Source organism: Corvus hawaiiensis, chromosome 2 (assembly GCF_020740725.1).
Source record: "Corvus hawaiiensis isolate bCorHaw1 chromosome 2, bCorHaw1.pri.cur, whole genome shotgun sequence".
NCBI lineage: Eukaryota > Metazoa > Chordata > Aves > Passeriformes > Corvidae > Corvus > Corvus hawaiiensis.
This window is the reverse complement of record NC_063214.1, coordinates 72,787,667-72,804,292: the sequence shown is the minus strand read 5'-3', so window position 1 is coordinate 72,804,292 and position 16,626 is coordinate 72,787,667. Positions and strand designations below refer to the sequence as shown.

The 16,626-nt window shown below is 44.2% G+C and overlaps 1 protein-coding gene across 16 annotated transcripts in view; it reads left to right on the top strand.

The window, feature by feature from the left end:
- The first annotated feature begins 210 nt into the window (after positions 1–210).
- The window catches only part of MYCBP2 (MYC binding protein 2), a 176,996-nt gene continuing 160,580 nt past the window's right edge, over positions 211–16,626 (top strand). For all 16 annotated transcript variants that reach the window (XM_048295652.1, XM_048295659.1, XM_048295662.1 and 13 more), the window contains exon 1: positions 211–494. In XM_048295652.1, coding sequence (XP_048151609.1) covers positions 226–494 — 269 coding nt within the window. In that variant the 5' untranslated portion in view covers positions 211–225. The remainder of the gene's footprint in view (positions 495–16,626) is intronic.

The following is a 16,626-nucleotide window of genomic DNA, read 5'->3' as shown; positions in this document are numbered from 1 at the left end:
AAGGCGAGCGGCGGGCAGCTGGGGCCTGGAGCCGCCGCTGGAGGAGGGGAAGAGCGGGGTGTTCCCGCAGCGCGGGTGGATGCGCAGCTTGAAGGGCGGCTCCTGCGGCGGCTCCTGCGGCCTCGCCATGGCCGGGCCCCGACGGTGAAGGCAGCGGGAGCCGCCTGTGTCCGCGCCGCGCCAGGAGGCGGCGCCGCCGCAAGCAGGGGGCGGGCGGGGAGGGGGATGAGCAGCGCTGCAGCCGCCGCCGCCTCTGCGGGAGCCGCCGCCGCCTGCACTGGGGCCGAACGCGGCTACTCCTTCTCCGGCGGCGCCGCTCCGGCCATGGGGCCCGAGGAGGGCTCGGCCGGCGGGCTGGGAGCCCTGCCCACCCCGCCGCTGGGCTGCCGGAGCCGCTACCAGCTGCTGCTCTCTGGGAAGGCCCTGGCCGACAGATACCGGAGGATTTACACGGCGGCGCTGAGCGACCGTGAGCTGGGGAGCCACCCGGGCAGGTAACGCGCGCCGCGCTCCCTCCCGGGCCAGACGCACAGCCCCCGCCACCCCTCCCATCGCCGGCAGGGAGCGGCCCGGCGCGTGCACCTTCCTCCCTCCCGGCAGTCGCCCTCCTCATCCTCTTCCCCGCCCCCGTGCCGGGCAGCGCCGGTGTCCCTGCTGCCATGTGGCCGCCGCCGCCGCGCCCTGGGGGACGGACGGAGGGAAGGGGCGGTGATGTAACCCGGCGGCTGCCCAGGTGCCGCCCGGGCCCCGCCGCTCGCTTGGCCGGCGATACCGCGCAGATGGCGCTGCCGCCCCCTCTCCCAGGGCCCTCCGGGGGAGTTACCTGTGCCCGCCCCAGTGTGCGGCCCACCTCCCCCGGGGGGATGGAGAGTGCCCATGCTGAGCCCCCCGGCAGACTTCGCTCCGGCCAGGCTTGCTGGAACGGGCTGAACTCCGTGGTATCTCCCGAGCCAGGCTGCGCAGGGCACTCGCGGATCCCGCTGGCGGCGTTACCCGAGAGAGGGACCTCGGCGCTTTTTCCATGTGCTGGGGCTGCCTTTAGCTGCCCTGCCTTATTTTTCCTCCTCCTCTTTAGGTCATCTTTCCCCTTTGCCATCGCCGTGTAGGCGGCCTCCGTATCTGGAGGGGGGCAGCGCCTTCCCGGGGGAGCCGGGGGATTGTGGGGTGCGGTGTGGCCCCACCTGGTTCCCGAGCCCCCCTCCCGCGGCGGATGGTGCCACTCAGGGCTCTCATTCCCGGCCCTGCCAGCCGGCTCTGGGGCCGCAGCAGGGTGCCTGTTGCTCCTCTGGCCGGGAATGCCGCCCTGCCCTGCTCCCGGGCGAGGTGGGGGCTGCGGGCTGTAGCGGTGCGGGCCGCGGGGGACGAGAGGGGAGGCCACCCTTGCCCGCAGCCCCCGGCCCGGCCCGGGCGCACCTTCCCGGCCCTGCAGGCCCTGGCGGGGCGGCCGGTCTCCCTGTGCGGGGGGCTCCCCCGTGGTGCCCGGGCGCTCCCCATTGTTTCCCTCCGGAGGTCGCTGAGAATGTGGATGACACGAAACCGGCACCTTCCTGTGTTCTCAGCTTTTGCTGCTCTTCAGGCTGTGATGTGGGTGGTCGGATCGTATGGAGAGCTTTGAGTCACCGTTGTTTTAAGTTTGCAAACGGTTGTAAAGCACGAGGAGGTTGCTTGCTTGGCTTCTTCAGGTTTTTGTTAGTCGGACTTGACAGCAGTGCTTACCCCCCACCACCCCTCGCCCCAAAAAGCTGTGTCTAGGAGTGAAATTAACAAGAAACATAACTTCCCCGATTTGCTTATGGTAACTGCTGGAAACGTGGACTGATAACATGGGTATTTGACATCTTTGCAACTACCGACTTCTTTTCAGAGTGTATGATAGGGAAACTATAGTTCTTTTCCCCCTGTAGACCTGCAAATGTTTTCTTACTCCACGTATTCCTTAGTCCAGTGCTTATATCTTTTCCATTAAATCTTCTCTTCCTGCTTTTGAGCTTTGTATCATTTAATCCCAGGATTGCAAGTGCTAAGTGTAAGGATACTGCTAAATGCAAGGAAATCAGCTGTGCAATTGCTCCTCGGTGCTCAGATACCTATGTGAATTTTGCCCTAAGGGGTCTGTATTTTTTAAAGCTGTAGTTCTGAATTAGTCCCGTCTTCCATGTCTTTTGGTTTCGGGATGATTCAACTGCTATCCCTTATCCTTAAAATTGTAGAAAATACTAGCTTTAGGTGGGTATAAGTGTTAATGCTTCTTTTAATTTATGTTTTTGAGGTCAAGTCAAAGAAGACTCTTTGTACAGAGCAAACAGGTTATATTAAGCTTTGGCAAGTAAATGACAGTTAGTTAATACTGGTGAATACAGCCAATGTGTATTTGACTTCTGAGAGGGGAAATATTTAATAATTATCTAGTTTTCTGCTATCACTACCCCCACTATCTTATGTGGCAGACTGATGGCAGCCAAGATACTGCTTTGATCTCCACCCTTTCTCCATATTGGTGTCAAAATACTGCAATTTGAAAACTTCAGCCACCTGGTAGACTCAAACAGCAATGGTCAAAAATGCTTTCTTACAAAAATAATAAAAATTCCAAATATTTTTAAAAGAGATGCTTTAAATGTAACTGTGGCTGCATCTAGTTGGTATGGTAGAAAACAGTGCCAGATAAATTAATTGGAGACAGAAGTCTTAATTTTTATATATATATGGAAAATCTGAAGCCTCTTAATCAGTAAGATTGTCAGTAAGAGTGTGACTAGAAAAATGTCTTGAAGTAGCTGAAAAAAAGCTAAACAAATTGGCTTATCAACAGTAATAAAATTCTTCCTGTGTTCCAAGAAGACTAATGTGAAGAATGATAGTGCAACCTATTTGCAATATGTTGATGTGGAATTTTTACTCCAACTCTGCAAAATTATACTCTGCACTTCATGGGCCATGACCAATGCCTGTCTCAGTAAGTGTTTCTATTCCAAGCCTAACTTTAATGTTTATGAAGAACTGGCAAGCAGTATGAAAATGCTTGTGTGTAGAGAAGGAAATCAAACGTTGTGGAGATTATCTGAAAGTCACAAGATTAGTATCACATTTGCAAGGTGTTTGTGCTGGCTGTCATCTGAAGGGATGAGTATCACGTGTTGAGTAGGATGCAGTAATTGGCTTTGAAACAGAACCAGCAGTGCTCTGCATTTCCTCATGTGATACGGGCTGCCGTGTCATGAACACTGGTCTCCACAGGAGATGGGTCAGTCGGTGTGCTTGCTTCCCCTGCCATGCTGACATAGTACTTATACAGTGTCTTGCAGTAACAGATTAGAGACTCACTCTGGGTTAAAATTAACTTGGCAAAACTGGTTTGTTGTAATCCAGACTAATTCCCCGATCTGGCTCACCTTGTGATTGCGCTTGTGACAGCGTAAGGTGAAGGGTTGCACAAAGACTTTTGTATACAGAGAGGTGGGAGCAAAGAAACTTGGTTTTGTCACTCGTGCCAGCCTAATAATTTTATGAAAGGAAACAGAAAAAAGTATCTAATTCTGCAGTTTAACATGCAGTTATCTTTGTGCAGATAACATTGTTAAGGATCTGGTACAGTACTACCTGCAGTAGGAAATTTAGTTGTCAGTTCAAGATTGGTTTGGAAGAAAAATCTACTCTGACCGTGCCTCAGTTTCCACTCTCTGCTTTGTGGCCACTGAAATATTTGAAAATAACTGCATAATGTCTAGTGTGGCCGTTAAAGTCTGTAAAACACTAGTAGGAAGTAAGGGCCTCTTCAGAGGGCAAGTAAAAATCCATGTTAGACTGTTGTCTTGTATACTGGGTTCTGGGTGGACAAAACTGCAAGTATGTACTGGTTTTAGTGCTGTATCAAAGCTCTCTATTTGCAAAGTAAGGTCTTTCTATTTTCACATTTTTGCTGTCTTAAAATACGCCCTTTTTTTTCTGTAGTATAACTTAATCCTGACAAAAATCCCTATCCATCTGAATTGCTGCTTTTATTGCTTGTGCATCTTGGGGGGTTGCCCTGAACTGCCAGTCCCTTTACTATTTTCTCACCTATTTATGCACTACCAGAATTACCAGTTAGGCTCAGTCTGTTCTTTGAGACTTTTTGTCAAATATGGATAGCTATATAAATTTGTAATGGCTTTAGTGTGTGGCCTGTTTTGTAATGGAAGTGTTCACTGCATAATTTGGACTAACTTGAAATTGTTATATTACAGTGGCAATGTACTCTAAAATGACAGTAAGTTCATATTCATGCCAAAATGACCATTACTTTGTTGCTAAAGTTGCCTCTCCACTTAGATCCTTCAAAGAAAAAAAGCTTCTGTTTGTGTTGTGGACTCTAATGTTGTGAAGTGGCATGACTGAGGCCAGGAAAATGTCAGTGATGACTGGAATGTAAGATTTCTTGTATTAACCAGAAATTAGATGTCTGTTTTTTGTAGCTATTTTGGCTGAAGAAGAGCCAGAAAACTTTATTTCATGTTGATTGTTCCTATTGGATGATTACAGCAAATTTTGAAAGTAGGCCACTCGTTCACACTTGTAATTGTAAATTATACATCCTCTGGACATTGAGTTAGTCTTTAGGCTTTTCAAAACTGATGGAGTCTTCTGTTATACGCTTACTTATGCTCAGTAATGCAGTGCTTATTTGGATGTTTCAAGTATATATACTTGAAAATTAGTGGAGAAATGCTACTGTCTTGCCAGGTTTTAAAGATTTTGTGAAAACTATTTTTAAGTAAATTTAGGTATATGAGATTTGTGTTAATTTGATTGTTGGTACACCAGAAAGCCTTAATTTCTTCAGATCTAAAGCCTTTACAGAAGCTTTTTTGGTTTGGAACTTGTTGCTCTTTTAATATGGAATAATAATTGCAAAGAGTAAGGAAGCATTTATTTAGTTGAAAAAATAAAGGTTAGGTATATAAAGACTAGCAAAATGATAGTGGTGTTACATGACCTACTACATTTGCCTGCTTATTCCTGTGCAAAGGTTTGCTCCGTAAGTCCTTTCCAACTGAAATATTCTAGTCTAGTCTAGTTTATGTTCTCTGTTTTTCAGTTCTTAGATTTTCTAAATGTAATTTTACAAAACAAAGTTCAAGTCTTGTGCAAACTTAAGACTTTATGTAATTGGAAAATAGATGTGCTGTTGAGTCTTAGATTAAGCTGTGCACTAGAAGAGCTGATGAGAGTTGCTGTCTGCTGTATGCTTTTTAGCTGCAGTGTAGCAATGTTTTAATACTGTATTGCTCTATTGGTTAATGGGGATTAGCAAATGACTAAAATTGTGTATTTTTACTTCTTTACCTTTTATTCTGTTAAGGAAAACAGTTTTATCTAGTAGTTCTTTTAAAAACATCTAGTAGTCTAACAGGGTTGTATTTGTTCAGTGTTGGTGTAGAAAACATAACAGAAGCTGAAAAGACCCCAGTAGTGTTATGTTGAGAGGCTTAAGATGTGCAGTTTATTTGTATATGGCTATAAAAAATTATTATACAAGTAATGTGAAAAATTAAAACACGAGTCCATGATTTGTGGTGGGTTTTTTGGATGTTGTATTTTTTAGTTTCAACTGAGAGGGCATGCTAGTTAAAGTTTCGGTTTGTTACACAATCTGCCCTGGCACTGATGGTCTGTTGGTGGCAAGTTTAGGCATTTAAAGTTGGGCTGGAGCAATTTAGTAAGTTACCATGCCTTACTGCTAGCCATGTTATATGTAATAAATGTGTTTCCTGCATACTAAAAAACTTGATGTTGAATTTGTATTTCTGCTGTGTTAACTATCAGCTGTCAGAGTTTAGTTTTGGTTTTCTTCCCATATTATGATCTTCCTCCTGGCCAAAATATTTTGAAGGTTTTGTTGTTTTTTTTTTTAGTAAATACTCCTGCTGACATATGACTGTATATGTTTTGCCAAACCCATGATTTAAAGACTGTTTGTCTTTATAGAAAGCACGTGTGATGTATCAATAACACAGGTTTTCGTACTTTATGCAAACTGTTTTCCTAATCCTTAGTTTACTTTGAAAACTTAGTCCGTTGCAGCATTACTTGAACACATGGTTACAATTTTTGTCTTTTTTCTTACCTTGCTTGCCATAAACACTGCTTTGTGCTGAGGTGCTGACTGGAATATTACTCCTATAATTAACTGAAGTTTTATATTGTAAGTACCTTTTGGAGCTGATCTATTCCAGTGATCTCTCACAGCCAATTCCTACCCTTGTGCCTCTCCAAAGGATGAGTACTAGAAATTCGCACAGGAGAATAGGTTCCTTGTGCTGTAAGTGACTGCGTTAAGGCATGTGGTTTCTGTACTTTAAGATTTAGTGATTCATGTGTTTCAAAGCATATTAATGTGCTTTATATGATTTTTTCTTAGTATATTGTAGTACATAGCATGTTATAGCTCATTCCCTTTCTTCAGACTGATGAATGTGTTGATGAAGTTAATTAGATGAACTTAAACTGAATGAGAGTTCTTTCTTTGCATCTAGTATAACTGTGACTACTTTGACCTGAGAAAACTGGGTTTTTGTTATTAGTTTAACAAATTAAATTTATGCCAGTTGTACACATTATAAAAGAATCAAAAACTGAATTTCCTTGTCCCCACATGAAACTGGAGATGTGTGGTTAGATTAGTGCTGTTCCTTATTTTCATTTTCTTCCATTAACTTTCTTAGACTTGTGTTCCCAAGCATTATTGTCACAAGTAATGGGTTTTGAACTCTTGGAAAAATGCTTTATAGATTGGGTGTTGTGGTTTAACCTCAATGGGCAGGTGAGCACCACATGGCTCCTTAATTATTTCCCCCTTTAGTGGGATGGGGGATAGTTGGAGGGATAAAAGTTTGAAAACTCAAGTGTTGAGGTAAAGACAGTTAAGTAGGCAAAGCAAAAGCTGTGTTCACAAGCAAAGTAAAGCAAGGAAATAATTCATTACTCACCATCAGCAGGCTGATGTTCAGCCATCTCCAGGAAAGCAGAGCTTCATCATTTGTGGTGACTTGGGAATACAAACACTGTAACTCTGAATGTATTGTCCCCCCACTTCTTCCTCCCTGCTTTATATACTGAGCATGATGTCATATGGTAGGGAATATCCCTTTGGTCAGTTGGATTCAGCTGTCCCAGTTATATCCCCTCCCAACTTCTTGCACCCCCATCTTACTTGCTGGCAGGGCAGTGTGAGAAACTGGAAAGGCGTTGGCCCTGTCTTAGTGTTACTCAGCAACAGATAAAGCACAGGTGTGCTATCAACGGTTTCCATCACAAATCCAAAATATACAAGCATGGTACAAGGTGTTTGGAAGAAAATTAACTTCACTGTAGCCAAAGCCAGATAAGGTTAAAAAATAGAAGTCTGTTGTTCGTAGTTTAAATTTATAGATGCCATGGTATTTAGATTATTTTGGCCATGATCTCTGTCAGTCTCAAAAAGTATCTAGCTAAGCGTTTTAACCTCAATGGGGTTAAAACTAAAGTCTTCCTCTTACTTCTCCACTGTGCTCCTTGTTGCAGTTGGTAACATCACTCATCTTTTCTATTGCTCAGCCTTTAAGCCAGCAACTGTGTCTATACAGATCTGCAGCAAGTCATTTGCGTTACACTGAGATGAGCTTGTTGTTAAATAAATACCTTATTCTATTTTTGTGATTTCATCCCCTTCTTTATTTTGTTTCGCCATGTTACGTGTAGTCACTTACGACTTTCCTATCTGATTTGGCCTTGCTTTTCTCTCCCACTAGCCAATGCATAATTCTTTCCAACAGATGTGCTCATATGTCTTCATTATGCTTGTATGTTTTCACAGTAGTCATGTCTCTATTCCATTTCTCTTCAAACCAATCAATTCTCTATCCCATTTTATTTCTAGAATATACTTTTATACAGGGTAGACCATTTACAGTTGTAAACTGGTGAGTTTTCAGTTGTTTTCACTTGGTGGTTGTGTCTTCTGCTATTTGTTGCAGACTAAGTTAGAATTTCTTTGGTTTGCTTTTGATGGTAATCACTTTAATGATGTTACACTGTCATTAACCACTGGTAATGTGCTTGTTCATGATAAGTACAGATTTTCCTTGACTTCATGGAGGATATTTTCTAAATTAAAGTTCTGCTGATATGATTTTGTGTAAGATAGCTTTGTATACACTTTGATTTTGGTGGTTGTGTTTAGATAGGAGAGTGGTCAAAGGTGCAGACCTTGTCATCTTTGCTGTGGTCGAATGACTTTCCTAATGTAAAAAAAAAAAAGCCCTAGAAATGTTTAAGGATAAATACTTCTGCATTGAAAAACTTGATGAAAAAGAGTTTCCTTGCATGTGTTCTTACAGATCTAATTTCATAGATAGTATTGAAGTGAATAATGAAAAATCAGATAATTGCAGAAAAGAAAGTCCAACTGTCAGTGGTTGCACTGAGAGACATTCTCTTTGTGTGGAGAACACTTTGTAGGGGTGCTTTCTTTTAAGTTACTTTTCTTTATTTGAGACAGATTTCATTTTCTGTCTCAGAAAGCTTTTCAGTTACAAAAGGGATCAGATACTGTTTTGCACTTTTGTCATGGTTAAATGAAAATCAGATCCATTTTACTTGTGCAGTTGGGTTTTAATTTCATATTAGTATTTGTGTTTCTGTCTGTATTGGAGAGGCCTTACGGTATTCCAGAAGCTGGAATAATTCCTTTCTTAAGACTCCAGAATTTTGGCTTTCAGAAAAATGGTAGTTGTTAAGAAAGTTATTGTCACAGTGAAATAGTCCTCAGTTATGAAATTAAAGTAGTGATTAAAAAGGTGCGCAATTTCAACTCACCAACAAACGCACAAAAAAATTCCAACTGGAAAATCAGTTAGTAAGGTGGCCTTTTTCTTCTGGTTTGAGTTTTTTTTAACCTTTTCAGATGCCTTAGACCTGTCCCACTAGTCTGCCTATGTTTTCCTCTAAGCTTGTGGTAATGGGATTGCAGCTGATGTTCCTTACCCCGATTTACGGATTTAAGGGATGGGATTTTGATGATTTTTCCATTTGTAGATATACTGCTTAAGCCCTGACTTTCCTTTTATTATTGGCATGGATGAAAATTCACGTCAGAATGCTTGATTAATTATTTAAAGAAGATAGTGTGTAAGCTGGTAATGGTTTGGAGAGCACACACATAGCTCTTTGAATGACCGTTGACTTATTGCCCATTTCACTAAAAATGTTAAATTTTAGGCTTACTGAATAAAAATACCAATAATTTTAAATATTTGAGTAATCTGAGATAATGTCAGCAATCAAAAAATACTAAACTTCTATTGTTTGGGGAAAATACTAGTTGTGTTCTCAGTGTTGTTTTGAGGTCCACTTAGCAAGCTGAGCAGTTTCCCACTCTAATGATTCTCACAGCTTAATTCCTTAAAAATATATAGCCCTTGGTGAAAAATAACTGTAGGCAATCTACAGATACTTTCCAGGCTGGAAGAGCAATGGATGTACTGTACCTCGAGTAAGGCTTTTGACACTGCCTCCCACAGCAGGCTGACAAAGGATGGGTTACGTAAGTGGACAGTCAAGTAGCGTGAGAACTGGCTGAATGATCAGGCCTAGAGGTTTATGATCAGTGACACAAAGTCCGGCTGGGGTCAAGTCATCAGTCATGTACCCTAGAAGCTGATACTGGGGAAAATACTGTCTAGCATCTTCATTAATGGCCTGAATGCTGGGACAGTGTACCCCTGGCAAGTTCACAGATGGTACAAAACACAGAGAGGAGTTGCTCATTTACCACATGGTTCTGTTTGCATTCAGAGGGATTCAGCCAGGCTGGAGATTTGGGCTGAGTGGAATTCTAAAGTGTAACACGGGGAATTGCAGAATCCTGCATCAGGGATGAAGTAGCACTGGGGGGGTGACCAGCTGGGAGACAGCTGTGCAGAGAAGTAGCTTGGTGTACTGGTGGGCAACAATGTGTGTGCCAGTAATGCACTGCCATAGCAAAGGCGGCAGACAGCCTCCTGGGCTGCGTTAGGAGGACTGCTGCCAGCTGCATGAAGGAGGTGCTCTCTGCTCAGCACTGGGGAGGCTGCATCTGGAATGTCAAGTTCTGAACTTCCCAGCAGAGGAAAGAGATACTGCAGAGAGTTAAGTGCACGGTCATGTCGGTGATTGAGGATCTGGAGCTTTCCTTCAGTAAGGAAAGGCCGAGAGGGCTGGGACTATTAGCCTGGAGAAGAGAAGGTTCAGGAGCGATTTTGTTAATGCAGTGAGGGAATGAAGAAGAAAGAGCCAGATGCTTCTCAATATTGCCCCCCACCCTGACGTGGCACTAATTTGGCACAATTAAAAATTATGAAATTCCAGTGCATTCCAAGAAAGCAATTCTTCACTGTGGGAAGGGTCAGGCATTGGCAGGTGTTGTCCAGAGAGGTTTAATATCTGCTTGGAGGTACTAAAAATGCAACTGCACATGGTAGTGGGCAACCTACTGTCTCTGACACTGCTTGAGCAGGAAGTTTGATAGAATCAGACATAGAATCACAAAACGGTTGAGGTTGGATGTGACCTCTGAAGTTCATCTGGTCCATCTCCCTGCTCCAACAGGGCCACCTAGAGCCAGTTGGCCAGGACTGTGTCCAGATGGCTTTAAATGACAGCAAGGATGGAGAGACTCCACAGCCTTAGTGGTAACCTGTGCCAGTGCTCAGTCACCCTCACAGTAAAAAAAAGTGTTACCTTAACAGGGCCCTTGTCACCTGAATGCTGTGATTTTTATACTTCTTAGGAAAATAGACCAGAAAGAGAAAGGATCTATATGAAGTTTATTTGTCCTCTGAGAAGATATGTCACAGGGAACAAAAACAGTGCTGAACAATCAGATGTTCCAGCAGAGCTGTGTTGTAAGATGGTGGTTGTTGTGTTACTAGAAACAGAGCCATTAAATAGTTTAGGTTGGAAAAGAGATCACTGGGTTCCACTGTTAACCCAGCACTTCCAAGTCCACCACTAAACCATGTCCCTGAGTGTCACATCTACACACCTTTTAAATACTTCTGGGGGTGGTGATTCCACCACTCGCTGGGCAGTGTGTTCCAGTTCTTGAAAACCCTTATGCTGCATGATTTTCCCCTAATATCCAATGTAAACCTTCCCTGGTCCAGCTTGAGGCCATTTCCTCTTGTGCTATTGCTGGCTCCTTGAGAAAAGAGACTGACCTCCGTCTGGCTACAACCTTCTTTCAGAGAGTTGTAGGGAGGAATGAGGTCCCCCTGAGCCCCCTTTTCTCTGGGCTAAACAACCCTGGCTACCTCAGCCATTCCTCATGAGACTTGTTTGCCAGACAGTTCACCAGCTTTGCTGCCTTTTTCTGGGCACACTCCAGCACCTCAATGTTTTTTTTTCTTGGAGTGAGGAGTCCAAAACTGAATGTAGGATTCAAGGTGTGGCCTCACCAGTGCTGAGTACAGGGGGTGATCACTGCCCTGGCCCTGCTGGCCACACTGTTTCTGATACAGCCCAGGATGCCATTGGCCTTCTTGGCCACCTGGGCACTGTGCTGGCTCATGTTCAGTCACGGTCAACTAGCACCCCCAACTTTTCTGATGGGCAGCCTATAGTCCTGCAAGTGGTTGTCGTGACCCAAGTGCAGGACCTGGTATTTGGCATTGTTGAACCTCACATACTTGGCCTCAGCCCAGCAAGGAGTATGCCCTCCCAAGCCATGAGCCACCAGTTTCTCCCAGAAAGTGTTGTGGGAAACAGTGTCTAAAGGCTTTTTTAAAAGCCAGGTAGACAACATCCACAGCCTTTCCTTCATCCACTAAGTGGGACACCTCATCACAGAAGGAGATCAGGTTGGTCAAGCAGGACCAACTTTTGATAAACCCATGTTGGCAGCCCTTGGTCACCTGGTTGTCCTCTATATGCCATGTGATGGTACTCAGGATGATCTGCTCCATGACCTTCCCTAGCACTGAGGTCAGGCTCACAGGGCTGTAGTTCCCTGAATTCTCCTTCCAGCCTTCTTTGTAGTTGGATGGCACATTCACTGACTTTCAGTCAAGTGGAACTGCCCTGGTGTAGCGGGTTGAGTTCGAAACCGGGCAGAAACACCAATTAAATGTAGTGGTTTTGGTTCAAAATATTCATTACTTACTTATTTTCCTTCTGTGAGATAAGAATTAAGAGAAAAGCAAAGCAGGCACAAACCTTAAACAGTTGCAGTACAATGAAAGAGCTTTATTACTAATAGAATTAAAAGTAAAGAGAAAATAACAAAATTAAAGTAAATTCCCCCCCCCTCCCCTTCCAGCACTTCTCTCCTTTTACCCAGCTCACACAAGGCATAACAGAACATGGGATGTTAGTCAGTGTTGCAGTTCTTGAAAAAGTCTCTCTCTTATGCTTAAGGAAAAAAGGGTTTTCCTTCAGTTGCACGTGGTTCCCAAACTGCCACCAACAGCAGATCCGCCCGGAAACAAACAATCTGCTGTGTGTAGAACATCCCTCCCATGAAAAATCTCACAGTTCTTTCACACTACAAAACATGGGCCATCACATGGGGTTATTCATCTTTTTAAGGGTAAGTTATTTTGGCCTGCACACAGAGGCTTTTCTTCGCCACAAGTCTCTAACAGCCTCTTACTACTTCTATATAGCCTGGCATAGGCACTCTTCACAATCTTCACAGGCACACGAGGATACTCCATCCCCCCATGTTCTTCAAATGGATTAAAGAGACAAACAGTTTGTGGTATTACAGTTTCTTACCACGGCATGCAAGAAGGTTTTTTTTAAGCTGCGCGCCAGAATCGCGGCACCGCCCTCTTTTCTCCTGTCGCCATTTCCAGCTCCGTCCCATGTGACTCGCTTCTCTTTCTGACTCTGAAGCCGCCATGTTGAAGGGTGTTCTTGTTCAGGCTTTACAGTGGGGAAAGCCTCGCTCCCTCTGTGCTGCTGGCTGCATGGTGTCCAGTTCAGCACGAAGTGTGCTGGCTGCAGACAGGAGGCTCTGCCGGCTCTCGTTGACTCCGCCGGCTCTGCGTGGAGAGGAGAGGGACCCGCCTGTCCCCAGAAGCCGCGCTGGATGGGTTTAGCTGTGAGCAGTCCATGGCTGGTTTTAGCTGCCTGCGGCTCTGGGACAGTCCCCCTCAGTGACCCAGGGTCCGTGCCGCAGCGTTGGGAAAGGGGGGAAGGGGCAGTGGCCCCGGCCCGGCGGGGCCGGGAGGCTCGGAGCCCCCCCACCTTCCAGCAGGCGAGCTCCGACAAAAAAAGGGAAGTCCTGCTTTTCTGTGCAGTTTAAATATGTAAATTGTGAGAAGCGTAATTGGTCTTAAAGACTGTCCATCAACTCAGGGTCAACCCAATACACCTGGTTAGGCAGAAGTGCTGGTAAATGATGGAAAGTGGCTTAGTGAGAACGTCTGCCAGCTCCTGCAGTACTCTTTGGTGGATCCCACCCAGCCCCATAGACTTGTGTGTGTCTAAGTGGTGTAGCAAGTCACTGACCATTTCCCCTTGGGTGCTGTGAGCTGACTACCCTGAGAACACAACTGGACTGAGGCAGAGAAGGCATTAAGTACCTCAGCATTTTCCTCATCCATCACAGGATGGAGATTGTCCTTGCCCTTCTTTTTGTTGTAAACATATTTTTAGAAATGTGTATCGGATCTTCATGCTATAGCTTGATATGAGTAAAGGGAATATGAGAGGAACTGAAAAGGTAGCAACAGTTGCTACTGTTAAAGTCGTGCTGGATGGTGTCTAGTGGCAGTTAGTCCCTAGTTTGGGGGTATTCGTGCAGAAATCTTAGCTTTCCTTTTCTGCAACCCGTCTTCCACGTTTTGTTTTTTTTTCTTCTGGGAGAAAATACCATATTTAAACTAGTAATATATCACAACAGGCAAAAATATGGTTTGTGAGCCAACTGTCATGCAACTGAGCTACCTTGGCTGTGATTTTGGCAGCAGCAGTATCTGTTATTTTTCCTATCCTGCCTGCCACTGTGCAAGGAGGAAGGGAAGGTCAAGCAACTGCTTCATGGAGGTATTTTTCATGACGTATTTTACAAAGCAATTGTTCTCTTTTTAGAGATATTCTGAAATCCAGGGATACTAGCCAGTGTTCACAAAAAGCATTTTTTTACTCAGGTGTTCTGTAAATTTTGTTGCCAAATTGCAGTGAAAAGATTTAGTGTATTTATTTCTTCAGAAATCAATGTTCTTGGCTTTTTTCTATCTGTGATTTGTAAAATCTTGGGTCAGTTTGTGATGGAAGTATATAGTATGTACTTGGTGCACGTTTATTTTGTAAATCTCGCCAATACTTAGTTTGGCATTACACTGAGTTTATGTATTTGTATGATACACGTTTGTGTGCCTGGTTTCAGTTTATTTGCATGTATTTTGTTCCCTGTTAACTATTTTATGGCAAGTCCCTTTGGAAACTTGATAGGTATTACTGTAGGTGATATGAAAAATGAAGCATTAAAAAGCTCTTGGAGCTATTGTTTGTAAGCAGACATTTTGTTTATCAAGACGAGCAGATTGGGGGTTTTGAGTGATACTTTTTTCCTTCTTTATTCTTGCAACCTACTGACACTGTCCCTCCCCATGGTTGAAAGTGTGCTGGATGTTCCAGCAGTAGAAGGAATGATAAACATGTTGGCTACTTAGTTATCAATGGAAGGTGTCTGCAAGGACAGAAAGTTAAGCATGGGAAGCCTTCAGAAAGTTTGGTTGCAGGGTGCTTCAACAACCTCTAAAATGTCATGGAACATTTGCTGCCTCCTCTTGACTCGAACCACTTTGACACTTACTGGTAGATTTGTGTTGGAGTGAGTTAGATGGAGAAGCACAAAAGTCAGGACAGCATTAGGTGTTTGGTGTAGGCTGGACCTAACACTAGAACCATTTTTTGAGCATCTCCCACTTTACAGTTACAGATGCTATGCTAAAGCACGTACCATAAAGTGACACGTTCTGTATGCCAGCTTTATAGAAGGTGTATAGTGTTTTGTTTAGGTGAGTTGTTCACTTTGGATTACTTGATGGGGCTTTATTGTAAGGCAGTTTCTCATTACAGATGCTTAGAGTTTTTGGCAGCTGAGATAACAGTGCAGAGATCACATTGAGATAGAAGAAATCAAAGGGTGTTTTGTTTGCAAGGACACAGTACATACCTAAATATGGGAGGTGTTGTATGTGGCGGCTCTTTGGAGAAGTAGTTGCTTTCAAAACATCTATCCCTCCAGTTCATAGAAATAAGGCTCCTGAACACTGAAGCCTATGTACATGTGGAGAGATATAAAATAGGGAGTATGCATGCAGCAACTTTAATATGTTTTACAGCAAGGTTTGCTGGTTGCATTTTGTCACATGGTACCTCTTCATCTCCTTGTCAACCTGCAGCCTACATGTAGTTTTCTTGATACTCAGTTCTCTGGTCATAAAACCTCTTCTCCGTTTATAGATAAGGCCACTGAAGCTCTGCCTGCTTCCTTTGTTCTGTTTCTTGTCATTGTCAACTTCTTCATGTGAGCCATTGCTTGTATGTTTCAAACTTCTCTTGAACTTCCTCTTTTCTCTGTTTTCCCCTTGGCCGTATGTTTGCCAGATCCTTCTCAGTTGTTGACAGCAAGTCTGGATGTCCTTTAAAGTCAGATGGTCCCACAGTTTTGAGATCTTTTCAGTTCTTGTGAGCAGGCTTGATAACCCTTTTTTCTTTAGTATTCCCTTTCCTTTATTTTGAAGCCGTTATAGCTGAACTTCTGTAGCAATGAAATTAGTGTGTAGTAAGTTTCTTGCTGGCAAGTGAACTGGTATTTTATCAGCTGTAGTTCTCAGTGTTTGATATTAAGTTGCCTTGAAGCTGGATTACAAATTTAACAACTGTTTTGGAGCACTTCAGAGGACGGAGTAAATGGCCTGGGACATAAGGAAGCCCAGCAGAAGCTGCAATTTGCTTTAATGTCTCTCCCCAATGGTATTCTTTGTGTGATCAAGTGTCAGATTACCTGCTTACAGAAGAGAAGGAAAAAAACCTCAAAATGCTCATCGTTGTATTACATCAGAAGAGTATCTTCTGGTTTTCTGTACAGCAGGAAAGTCTGATGCAGATCTGATGGGTCTTCTAGATCAGCTCATATATCAGAGCTGTTACTCCAGCCTTGGGCCCGCACCAGGAAGCATGCACTCAAGAAGTGAGCCCATGGGCATCTCATAAGGTTATCAAGGCCAAGTGCAAGGTGCTTCACCTGGGTTGGAGCAACCCTCAGTATTAATACAGGCTGGGGGATGAACAGATGGAGCAGCCCCCCACAAAATGGGGGATGCTGATGGAGGGGAGACTGGACATGAGCCAGCAGCAATGTGTGCTCACAGCCTAGAAAGCCAAATGTGTCCTGGGCTGCATCCAAAGCAGTGTGGCCAGCAGGGCGAGGGAGGGGATTCTGCCTATCTGCTTTCGTGAGATTCCACCTGCAGTGCTGTACCCACCTCTGGGGTCCCCAGAACAGGAAGGACATGGACCTGTTGGAGCAAATCCAGAGGAGGGCCACCAGGATGATTACAGGGATGGAACACCAGTCCTGCAAGGAAAGGCTGAGAAAATTAGGGTTGTTCAACT